At 39.4% G+C, this 13,151-nt stretch overlaps 1 protein-coding gene across 16 annotated transcripts in view; it reads right to left on the bottom strand.

Moving 5' to 3' along the window:
• The window catches only part of BBX (BBX high mobility group box domain containing), a 150,224-nt gene extending 137,339 nt beyond the window's left edge, over positions 1-12,885 (bottom strand). For 6 of the 16 annotated variants that reach the window (XR_009155329.1, XM_058185037.1, XM_058185032.1 and 3 more), the window contains exons 1-2: positions 11,818-12,079; positions 9,120-9,192 (exon numbers count right to left, since the gene is read on the bottom strand). Coding sequence is in view for 6 of the 16 variants with exons in the window: in XM_058185025.1 (XP_058041008.1) it covers positions 9,120-9,181 (62 nt within the window). In the remaining 10 variants the exon portion in view is untranslated. Of the gene's footprint in view, positions 1-9,119; positions 9,193-9,632; positions 9,657-11,385; positions 11,740-11,817; positions 12,080-12,222 lie in introns of those variants that run through there. The other 10 variants (XM_058185038.1, XM_058185035.1, XM_058185029.1 and 7 more) reach the window with 5 other exon arrangements.
• Between the last annotated feature and the right edge of the window lie 266 nt (positions 12,886-13,151).

Genomic DNA, 13,151 nt, shown 5'->3' with positions numbered 1-13,151 from the left:
CGGCAGCATTTGGGCTCGTCCTGCCGGCCCAGCTGTTCCCGAGGGCAAAAAACCCTCTCCCTGGGTCGGCTCTGCAAGGGTAGACTCGAGTATAAGCCGAGGGGGCGTTTTTCAGCACAAAAAACGTGCTGAAAAACTCGGCTTATACTCGAGTATATACGGTATATGTTATTGATTTAGAGGCAGAGGAAGATGATGGGGGGAGTGGTCTTTGTGAGTTCAGGACTACTCCTACATAAGAAAGAAATTGTCTATGTGATCGCTGGGCAGTTTTAAGAAAGAGTTTTTGGATGGTCTGACCTCTGATTAGTAATGAAGACATAAAGCTTTGATTGCTGAAATTTAAAAAATTAATAGAAGATTTATTAATGATGTTTTAGGAAATTGAGCTTGGGGACTAGACTTCTTTTAAATACCTTTCAGAATTTGAATTTGATTTTTTTTATTATTAGATCTGTGCAGATAAATAATTAAATTTAAGAAGAAGAAGAAAATACATTGTATTAGATTATAAACTGGGTGAAATTTAATATGTTTTAAGATGTACCTGACCAATAATTTGTACACAATGATTTTTTTTATGTTCATAAAAAATTAAAAAGTATTTTGGAAAAAAAAAGAATGCTGTGATCCTTGTAACTGTGAGCCAGTTGCCAATTATTTGAATTGTGATCATATGATTGTGGGGATAGCTAAATGTTTGCATTTGGCTATAGCTTCCAACACAGATATGATCAGACAGGTACTGTCCCCAGTTGAAGCTTAATATATATTCTAACCTAGAATGTAACAAAGTGCCTGAAATGCATTTATTGTATACAACCTATATGTACATAATAACAGTTTCAAATCTAGTAGAAAAACGATTAGAATTTAGGTTAAATTATATCATTAACTGTAACCATCTTTCAAAGTGAATCTGGATAAGGTCCCTGACATGCTATTTGTTCAGTTACTATCTCTCATTTGTAGCCTCATAGAATATTGTTGCCACTGACGCCTATGCTTAATTGCATTGTCCAGTAGTACAATTGATATATTACATCTAACTGCCTACTTAAGTCCACCCTTGTTCTCTAAGGGATGTTTCAAAATGAATGCTTATATTTTCTGATAAGTCATGTACAGAACTTGGAATACTGTACCAGATGATGACCTTGTCATCTCCACAGGGATTGATTACACTCGCTGTTATGCTTCCCATGTTTTATATCTTTTCTGTCTGCACATGCCCAAATGAATTCTCCATAATTATTACATAACAGTGTAAGAGCCTGTATATTTCACTTCATCAGTAAAATACAAAACTAATTACACTGCTGAGGACCATAAGATCTTTCTGGTCCACCTTGCACTTAGCAAAGCATGATATATTTTTGAATATTCAATTAAACTTGAAAATAAACAGTATTGTTTTCCTCCCCATGACCAACAAAACAATATCCATCAATTATTTTCTATGGATCTATTGCATTAAATTACCGTGACTCCTGCTGCTCTTTCCTATCTGCAGTAGACACAGAGCTATTGTCAGAGCTAGCTGTTTGCAGGCAAAGCCAGCTCTGTGCAGGGAGATGAGCACACTAGAAAAAGAAATAGGCTTCTGGGGACAGTCTGAAAGCAGGCTAGTGTTGAATCAATTAACCAATTGCTCAAACTGAAGACTCAGGGCCAAGTCTAGGATATTCTAAAGCAGGGGAATTTTCCCATCTTATCTGACAGGTGCTGAATTAGTTTCTAAAGTGTTCCATTTTGATCACTGATACCGGTGCAGTAGTGGGTTGCTACTGGTTGGCCCAGGTCAGGCAAACCAATAGTGGCGGCAGCGGGAGGCTCCACCCACCCGCACAGCTCTGCACATGCGCAGAAGCTTCGCACATGCGAACATGGGTGCTCCCACGAGCAAACTGGTAGCAGCCAAAATTGAAACCCACTACTATACTGGTTGTATTCATGTATGATTCAGAAGTTGTAACCATAATCAGGCATTTTGACCTTATTTTCACAGTCCATGACTGAAATATCTGGCATTTAACTTAGATGTGGTAGACAGCAAAACCAAATGCAGGAAACAAAATTCCAACTTGTCTATAAATTTGTATACATTATTGTATTCTTGACACCTGATTCATGATTTTGAATGGAATTAATTCACCTGCTAATGTATTTGTTTCACACGATCCATGAATCACTATGTGAATCAAGTTTCTTGACGATGTGCAATAAAAGCAACCAAATGAGTATCAACAAAAACATAATTCCTAAATATGTCATATACTATCCATCAAGACCAAAGGGACCATGGAATAGGTCTTCATAATCTTATAAAACATTGGGTAGGATGGGGCTGCAACTGTTTGTGTGGTACATTATTCGATAGAGTAGGGTCACCACTACTCTAGTCCACAACGCAGATGAATTCTTGGATAAAATAGGCACATTCAATGACAAACTGTTCTTCATATACCATACAGGTAGGTCATATTGAGCTTTAAAAGTGATGATCAGAACTTTGAGTTAGGCCTTAAAACTGATTGGCAATTGATGCAGTAACCTTAAAATTGGTGTTAATCTACACAGTTGGATTATATTAGTAGTCTGGCTACCTCATTCTGTACAGTTACAATTTCTGAGTCATCTCCACAAGGGCAACACCACATACACAGCATTACAGTAGTCCAGGCATATGGGATTCAAGGTGTGAAGTACTGTCACGAAAGCATCATCATTTTGACCAGGCAGGGCTGAAACTAATGCACTGGTAGAGCAAAGGAAGCTTAGTCTGGACCTTCCGTCTGCTGTTTAAGCTTGAGCTAGAAATTGTATAAAACTCCCATATCACAAATTACCATTTTAGGGGGTAACTGCAACTCTGCCAGAAATAATTACTTGTACCAATGCCACCAGATATTTGTTGATAAACAGCAACTCTGACCTGGAAGAATTTAATCACCACTAATCTCCAGTCATTGGTTTGGGATTTTTATAGTATTTTCAGCTTGGCTGGGGTGTCAATGTATAACAGACTATCATCAGCATACTGATAGTGCTTCACACCAGATCAACAGATGACGTCTCCCAGAAGCCTTGTATAATTTTTTAAGAGGCTGACTGAATCTTCCGGTCACGAACATTCAGACTTAGAAAACAATATTCCTGGTTAAGTAAAATGACATGAATCACATTCTGTTAAAAAAAAAAAAGCTTCCAGAGTTTTTGTATTAATTTGTTACTGAGCATCAGAATAGTTTTACATAATGGTCCCTACTTTAAATATGGTTGACAGATCTGTGATTAGTGAAGATACTTTTTCTTTCTAAACTATGGATTCTAATATTCAGACAAATACTAGTTATGCATTCACAGCCTTTCTAATTCAACATCCTTCAGATATGATAAAATATAATTCTTAATACACTACTGAGGATGCTGATCTTTGTCAGTTATATCTGATGAAAGTTGCACTGAACTATCTAGGAGCATCATTTGTGCCATATGAATGTAACATCTGAAATACTTCAAAACTATAACTCTATTGACATTATTAATTTATCCCATTTATAATCCATTTGGGCTCAAATGAGCCAAAGCAGCAAACAAAACATAAATAGTTCTTAAACCAACTGATAATTAACATTCTGGCCTCTTTCTAATTTTTTTTTTAAAACTGGAACATAGAACGGACCAACTACAACTCTGAAGAGAATCCAGAGCAGTTTAGAAGAAAGCCCTTTCTCCCAGCCTCCTAGCACAACACACCTCACAGGATCATCGTTGTCGGAAATGAGATGAGGGAACACTGCATGCCACCTTGAGACAAAAATAAGGACATGAATCTAATAAATAAACAACAGAACAAGCACCGGATACCAGGAAAATCATCAGTAGGACCTCTCCTGCAGATTGTGATTACTGGTAAGCTTGTAACTAAAAACATAGTTTAGTTGTACGTTAAGCTGCACCTTTAGGCTATTGTTGCATCTTTAGGGTATTAAATATGAATCCAAGTACCATGTGTTTCTTGTATCTTGTATGGGACAGCAGTCTAGCTGACACTTTTTCAACTAATTACTACTTGTTTTCTGCAGTAATTAAGACAGGATTTAATTAAGCCACAGATAACTTTACCAATTTACTGGCTCAGGAAAAATAGTAGGAGGTACTGTACACTAGTTGCAAATGTTCAAAAACAATCTCCACCAGTCACTATCTTTGAATTCCGTGATAGCCAAGGTCAAAAGCTCTCTCAAAAAGCAACTCTGTTGTAAAGTAACTAAACAATTACCAAATGTAGTTATCAATTTACAAACACCTGCATTTATCTGGATTTTATTTAAATATCCTAAGGATATTTAGTATATTCAGCCAAATAAACATATGTAGAATAAAGTCAATCTGCATTCATTAATTATACTCTCAATCAGATTTGAATTTGGTTCAAACTTAACCATGCTTTCCACATGGTTAATTGAAAGCCGAATCTTATTTATTCAACTCAAACATAATATAAAAGATGTAAAGATAAAGGCAATACTGGAATTTAGCTGATGGTTCTGCTATTAACTCAGCTCACAGGGTTGTTATGGGGGAAAATAGGAGGAGGAGGGTATACTGGATATATATGCTACCTGTCAGGGTTCCAAGGAACACCCCCAACAAAATAAAGCTCTGAGGCTCGAGGTTCCTCAATGTTCCAATTTATTAGAGATGTCATGTTGGCACAGCTGGGAAAACCCGAAACTGAAAGCTTCCAGGTTTTCCACACCCCGTTGACAGTTCACAGCCCTGCCCCACACCCACAAGTTCATCACACTGTCCAATCAACTCTTCACACTCAACTGGATACAATCTTCAGACAGTCTAGATCAGATGCAGGCAAAAGTCCTTGAATACGGAATGTTGTTATGACTAATTTTCTACCGCTCCAACAACTGCCACTACCTTGAGTTATTTGTAAAAGTAATAAGATGGGATATAAATAAATAAATAAATAATTTTTACCTAAATCTAAACTTATTAACAAAAATGTGTTGATATAGAGAAATCCTCGATTTACAATCATAGTTGAGCCTGAAATTTCTGTTGCTAAGTGGGACAGTTATTAAGTGAATTTTAACCCATTTTATAACTTTTCTTGACACAGTTAAGTGAATTACTGCAGTTATTAAGTTGGAAAAACAGTTGTTAAGTGAATCAGGTTTCCCCACTGACATGCCTTGTCAGAAGGTCACAAAAGGTGATCACATGAACATGGGACACTGCAACTTATAAATATGCACCAGTTGTTAAGGGTCTGAATTTTGATCATGTGACCATGGGATGCTGCAATGGTAAGTGTGAAAAATGGTCATAAGTCACTTTTTCAGTGCCGTTGTAACTTAAAACAATCACTAAATGAATGGTTGTAAATTGAGGACTAGTTGTGTATATTTGAGTTTCTGGACATTTACAACTCAGTGCGCAAATTTACAATAAATTACTTCAGCACTGTCTTTAAAAATTACATTTTTTTAATAAACCCTAAGCTGCCTCTAAAACTAACCTATGATAAGAGTTTGTTCAAAAAAGTTTTACACTTGTAAAGCTTTGATACAATTGCATATTTATAATGCATAATAAATGAAGATATTATGTGTATGTGTGTGTACACAAAGGTGGTCAGGACAATAAATATTATTTACTTATAGTATAGTTTTCTGTATTCATCACTTTCTTAAAACTCTGCAGTAATACAACAATGTGAAAGAAGGCAAAACAATTTATCTTCCTACATCATCATACTTCATATTAGGCATAGAATTTTAATGTAGTTGTACATTAAGGTATTTGAACATCCATTATCTTACTACTGGTATGTGGTAGAGGAATTTTTTTATGCCAGAATATTGCAGTAGGGAATCTGACAAATTCTTTGTTCACCACTTATATGACAGAGATGAAATATTCCTAATACATAATCATTAAACCACATCGTATTATGTGTTATCTGTTTTGGAAGAGGGATGCAGATAAAGGGAGACTGGTTGGATTTATTACAGTTAACTAGTAACTACTTCTGCTTGCACTCTGATTTGAAGACAGACCTACTCTGGACACTGAATTTACTACATTTAATTAAACAATTGACAAGAGAGGATATTAAGAAACAAACATAGATTTTTGACCAGGACAATCTATTTATAACTTTTGGGATGATTCAGGATAGTTAAGATGCCATGGTAAGTTTTTTACAAGTAGATTACAATAACAGTTTGTTAACAGAGAGTTTTGAAACTTCAATTTTGTTCTGTTTTACTATTATCATTTTTCCTTAAATACTTTGTCACTATAACATATAGAAGACAAGTCAATAAGTTGTTAATAGATTTAGTAATTTAAAATTTTTGGGTGGGCCTGTTTCGCAAGGGATGGAAACTGATGTTATAGTAATATACATTAATCTGTACTTAACTAGAGGGGATATGTATAAAATATAGTTGTGGTTGTTGCTCTGATGTACTTTTTTAAATGTTCTGATTGTTTTGTGTTTTTATCTGAATAAAATAAAAAATGGTGTGTGTGTGAAACTACTCATTACCCAAAACAACAGCATAACATATTTAAAATGGCAAAATAAATATGAGCATCCATTCATGTAAGAGTGAACTACTAAGACCGTTTAAAAAATTTTTAGGTATGCACAACCAAATGCACATAGTCCATAATAAGGCATATCAATAATACATCAAGCAACATGATGCAGAATCAAGTCTGCAAGTCTTGTCTAATAATCAAGAGAGGGTCTGCCACGATTCTCAGCTCTGTACAAAGTTCATGGGGCATGGATCAGGTAACAGGACTTCCCAGGACAGTCCTACTTATGAAGTACCTACCAGAGAACTTTAAAAGGCCCAACCTGGTTGTTATTTTGTAAGCAGATCAAATCAATTTTATTCAGTGTGAGTTTGGCCCTTAGTTTAGAATATCCAGTCTCAGAAACACCCATGTTTATTGATGATCTTTTGATGATGCCTTAACTTTGTGAACTTTTTTTCACTTTTATTGTTCAAATCTTTTTTATATCCTGATTCTCTCATGATTGGGACAGGCTATAAATATTGTTAAATAAATAAATACTAAAAAAATTGTAGGACCTAAAATACGACTAGTGTTCCTATAGATGCCATGTTCCAATAATTACTAATAATTATTATTACTATTCTTAATAGTGGAAAATTAAGCAATGCAGTAAATATCCCATGGATATGAAGGCCTGCATGAGGAAAAACAGCTTTCAGCTTAACCCTGGCAAGACTGAGAATCTTTGGGGTTGGGGCCTTGCCAGTTATAGGACTATAACATCTTTAGTGCTGGGGTTGGACACCCTAGACAGACCCAGTGTGCAATCTGGCAGCCCTTCTGGACTTACAGCTCCTGCTCAAAAACTAGTGGCAGTCATGGTTAGGATGGCTTTTGCACAACTTTGTGTTATGTACGAATGGCGCTCATTAATGAATTGGAAGGCTCTGCTCAGTCACTCATGCCCTAGTCACTTCCCATATGGATTACTGTAATGTATTCAAAATGCAGTGGTTCAGTTAGGTGTGCTTCTAGGATAACAATTGTTACACCTCTGGTCTATGAACTGCATTAGTTGCTAGTCTGCTTCTAGATCCAATTCAAGGTGCTATTTTTGGCTTTTAAACCCTTCATTAAGCGTTAAATTTGTACCCTATGACTATCATTAAGTGTTGTAAGTGTTGTACCTTGATGAAGGTATCTTTTCTTTTATGTACACTGAGAGCATATGCATCAAGACAAATTCCTTGTGTGTCCAATCACACTTGGCCAATAAAATTTTTATTCTATTCTATTCTATTCTATTCTATTCTATTCTATTCTATTCTATTCTATTCTATTCTATTCTATTCTATTCTATTCATGACATGGGGGGCCAGGTTATCTGAGTGACTGCTCGCCTCAATTACATCTGCCCTTCAAATCCAGCAGAAAAAATATGCTATGGATCCCACTGTTAAGGAATTACATTTGGTGGCCCTGAGGAGGCATGCCTTCTTTGCCATGGTGCCCTCCTTATGGAACATTCCTCCGCCCCCTTAGTTCAATCCCTACTTATTTTCCAGTAAGTTCCTCAAAACCTGGCTTTGTCATCTCAGGGGAGCAGTGGGATTTTGAGGTGACTAGCTAATCCAACTATTCTAATATATGCCTTACACTTTTTTAAAACTTTTAAATAATGAATGGGATTTTTTTTTACATTTTATTTCCATAAGTTTGTTGTATGCTTCCCAGAACCACTTCCAGTGAGTTGGATGGCTTTATAGATATACAGATATTTAAAATCTGGAAAATTATTTACACCAGGAAATTTAAAGTATATCAAAAAAAGTAAATTGGACTTGGAGATGAAATTTCCTCCCAAATTCTAAAAAGACACACATCCTAATATTGAGTGAATGAAATAACAACGAAGTTATTACACTAGCATATTTATAAGAATGACATCCATTATAGATATCATAGTAGGGATATTTAGTTATTAGTACTATGTGAGAAATACTCAACTTTTAACTATTCAAGAAAAATAAGTAATTAAAGTTAATATAAAAAAGATAAGAGAAATTTCAGTAAGCATCAGTGTTGAAGTAGAATATCTGAGTTTTAAAATCAGATGAACTTGTTCCCTAGTTCTAAAAGGCATGTCTATTCTATTTTATTTTTAACCCATAACTTTTTAATTATTACCATTTCAACTAGTTATAGTTCTGAAACTCTATGTTGTAGAACTCTTTTGCATATTTTAATAATCTATGACATTTCTTACAAAATATTAATCATTTCAAAGAAACAAAAATTATTTGACAAGGGAGGTTTATGTCTTAAAAATTCTAAATGTGTTTAAAATACTTATTGAAAAGAAGTTTTCAACAAAATCTAATTTATGTATTAACACACCTCGCACATACTGTACATATAGTGCATATTCTTACATTTGCTGACAGTGCTAATGGGAGACATGTTTTATGAAGAACTACAATGTGATAAAGCAGCTCTGACCCTAAATAGCAAATGTTATCTTATTATTATCAGTAATTTGTATATATAGTTCACATACTTACCTGGGATGGTAAATGAAAATTACAAGGACAGGAAAATTAAACTGGCTCCAAACTTTAGACATGTGCTAGTGACCTAGAAAATATTAAATAAAGGAATATCAATACTGCAGCAAGGCTGATGGAATCCCAAACTTACTTCTTTTGCTTCAACTTTTAACCCCCCAACATTAAGTTATTAAAATGTGAATCAGGGTGTGCCTTGAGAAAATAAAAAGTAATATGCTAAATAACTAACAAAAGAAGCATCGTGCTTATAAAAGGGCACTGGGACTAAGCAATCAGAAGGATAACTTATTTTTGTTTTTCCCACACTGTCTTGGACCACTATATCTAATATATTTAATATGGCAAATACCAAGAAAGTTGAACTCACATTGAAATAAGAATCTAAACAGGAAGGAAATTCCCTTGATGTGCACATGTAATTGTTCAATCAGGGATGAGTGTGTATATATATATGTGTGTGTGTGTGTAATATAAACTATTTCACCATCATACATCACCATCATTTACCAAATAAAATCTGGTCTGGAATCCAAAGTGTAGATTAGAGATCTACAGAGAAGAAACAGCAACATTGTAGCATACTTCCTGATTAAAATCCCTGTTCCCTTTTCTCACCAAGAAAATCCAAAGAAAGAGGAAAAAATAACAAAGATTTGACTCCCACCAGCTCACAAAAAAGGAAAAGAGCTTTTGCTTGCAAACCACCCCCACCCGACTAGCCATCTACCCCACCATGCAAAGTGTAGGCAGGGCCAGCTGGGTCTGAGGGTGACTGAGAAGGTTATTAAATATGGAGAGCAGCAGAAGAAACCTAGGGCTTTTCTCTTTTTTTCCCTTCTGGTCACCATCAAGTTTGCATCTTAGTTACAAAATGTCGATCTTAAAGGGTGACAAGACAGAGAGGAAAAGAGTGAGGAAAAGAGAGTCCATCTTGCTGGGGTGGGGGTGCTTAATGAAAGACAGTCATGCAGTATATAAATCTCAACCTTCCTTGGGGAAAAGTCTACACAACACCTTGCAGGAGAGCCTGAAGCAGAAGAGAGAAGGTAGAGAGACAGCATGGGTGCCCGGAGAGGGGGATGCCAGATCTGTCCCGATCTTCCTCCTCCACACCCTTTGCCTCCCCAGCGATATTTGGTGAATCACACTGGCAGAAAACACCTCCCTTCTGCCGCTGCTTTTACTTCCCTGCTCCTCCCCCCCCCCCCGCGCAGGCCCAAGCTATGATCCCGCGGCTGCTGCCACCGGGGAGGAGGAGAAAGAGGTGCCGCTGCTGAAGCCACATGGAAACTCAGAATCCTGTGGTAGCTCCATCTTCTAACGCGTTTGGGGACCTACGGACTGGAAAGGGGGAGGGGATCTAAACATGCGCGCATACAGACACCCCCCCCAGAAGTAAGCGGTAATGGGTAATAAAACTGTCCCTATCTCATCCGTGCATGGGATGAGAGCAGGGATCTAAACGTGTCAAGAGTAGGACAGGCAATGGTCTCAAAACCCCAGGCCAAGTGGTCGTCCTAAGCAGCCTGCTTCTTTCCTTTCCATACTCACCCGCCCCGCATGTCTCTGACAAACTTTCCGACATCTACCGGCAAGTAGTCGCTAATTTGCCCCTTGCACTTTTTTAAGGGAAACAGAAAATGAAAAATAAATGAACTAATCAAGAACCAAACGCTGATCGTGACATGAATGACCGCAACCCGGGTATTTGCTTTCCTCCCCGCCCCCCTTTATTCCCCCCCCCGACAGAAAAAGGAAAACGGACGGTAGCATTTATGTCTCCAGCCCCCTCGCTACAAACACATACACACTCCCCTGGTCGTACATGTTGCCTCAGCTTCTTTTTGCACCGTTTCATTTCACCTTCCTCATTCAACGGCAGCGGATTGTTACAGAGATATTCCTAACACAAACCTACCGCTTTCTAGATCCCGGGATTAAGGAGACGTTCTCCGTCTCCATCTCCTTTTGCTCAACTGTTGTTGTTTTTTTTAAAAAAGCCCCGATGCTGGATCCAGCTATGCAAGTTTCACATAAAACACCCGGGAGGAAGGAGAGAAGAGGGAGGAAGAAGAGAGAGCAGGATGCAAGTCTGATTTCTGTAATTTACCATCGACCCGATCTCGCAGCAGCAAATAACAGTTTACCACCCCGTCTGCTGGTTGAAACCTCAATAACGCCTCCAAGACACACATTCTTTTTCCTGGGCAAATAATCTGCAAGTTTTCTGTCATCGCGACCATTTGGTGTTAGAACTTACCTTTAGAAATAGGACTTTAAACTGCCAAGGCCTTCCTCTCCCCCCCAGCCTCGCTCGCTCTCCACCTTAAACTTATTGACACAACATAATCCTACATTCATGCAAAATCCTGACACAGCCTCTCTCCTCCTACGTCCTTTCCTCCCCCCCCCAAACAATATCTTTTATTCTTTCCCTCGGCTCGCACTATCTCCCCTTTTTTTTAAAAAAAATCGCCTAATAATTGCACATTTTGTTGTTTGTGTGGCAGAACGAAGGGAGTGAAAGTGCTTGCAAGATACGGTTCTGTACCGGAAAATGCCGATTCCTAACTCATAAGTCTAAACTGAGCCCCGCTAGATGGCTTTCCGCCCCGCACCCAGCTTCTCTTCCCCCCTCGCCGCCCACTCTGACACAAAACACGAGCCACGCAACGCAAATAAATCAACGCACCAACATGCCCCCGCGAGCTCCGTGCCTCCACTCTTACAATTAAGTTTCATTTCTTGCTGCCCCTGTCAAGACACACACACACCAGGAGAAAGGGAAGGTTGTTTTCATTCCTCCGGTGGGGCGCCAGCTTTTATTTTATTTTCCTCCGCTCTCCCCGTTGCTGCCGCCGCGGCTGCTCCTGTCTCTGCGTGGTGAGAGAGGTGCTGCTTTTCCAACGCCGCCTGGCACTGGCTGGCCTACCCTCGTCCCCCTCCCGCGCCGCCTTTCCTCCTAATGCATTGCATTACAACTCACCTCTTTCCTCCGCCTCTCCCACCCCACGATCCCGGCGGGCGCGCGCGCACACAGCCGCACACACAAACGCACACACACACTACGGAACCCCCAACCCCACCATCCGCTGACCTTCTCTCGGGCTCCCCCATGCAAAGTTTCAGGGGACAGGCGAGCGCCGAGGCGGAAAGTGAACGGGAATTGAGGCAAGAGGCAAAGGACGTCAAAAGGTCTGCGCCTTCCTCTGAAGAGTCCAGCCTGCCGGTTGTGGCGGCTATCGCTGCTGGCGGCGGCGGCGGCGCTGCTTGGCGGAGTCCTTGGGGGTTGCCCCAATGCTTTTAAGTGAGTAATAATAGAAAGGGAAGTGTTGGGAAGAGGAGCCTGTTTTCCAGAGTCGCTCAGGAAAAAAGGGGGAGACCGGGGCACTTACCTCCCACTTGTGTATGTATGAGAGAAAGAGAGAGAGACTGGGAGAAAGAGAGGGACAGCGCAAGCAGCAGTGGTCACTCAGTGTTTCTTTATGTGAAAGTGAAGAGAGAAGCTCTGAACAGAGCCCACCGCACACTGTTTCACATACAGTACATGTTAGCCTGAGAGACCGAAAACATTCATTTTTATAGAAGGGAGCCTGCCATTGGCTCGCGGACTGAAGGACAGATTAGCCAGCCATACAGCTCGCCTGTTACACCCAAAGAGAAAAACGCACGCAACTACACTCACACGGAGGCGCACACATACGGCCCCGTACAGGGTCTCCCGCGCGAGGCGCGTGCACGCTTAGATACACGCAAATGTGATCACGTACCTAGAAATCGGTCTTTTCTAGACCTGTGGGCAGTTTGGTGCCAGAGATGCAGGTAGAGAAGAGAAAGAGGGAACTCGGCTCTGAGAAGAAACGGGCGCTCGTACACGCGCATACAAATGTCCATTAACTGACGTGGGAGGGTTTCTTGGGTCATAAACTCCCAAGTCCCTTGGACCTAGAAGTGGGTTTCTTGGTCGCCGGCATGTGGTGCCCCACGGAAAAGCAGGGCTTTGTGTGACGACTTTCAACGGGGAGC

The sequence above is a fragment of the Ahaetulla prasina genome, chromosome 5 (assembly GCF_028640845.1).
Source record: "Ahaetulla prasina isolate Xishuangbanna chromosome 5, ASM2864084v1, whole genome shotgun sequence".
Taxonomy (NCBI): domain Eukaryota; kingdom Metazoa; phylum Chordata; class Lepidosauria; order Squamata; family Colubridae; genus Ahaetulla; species Ahaetulla prasina.
Note: the sequence above shows the minus strand (reverse complement) of the source record. Positions and strands in the feature narration are given on the sequence as shown.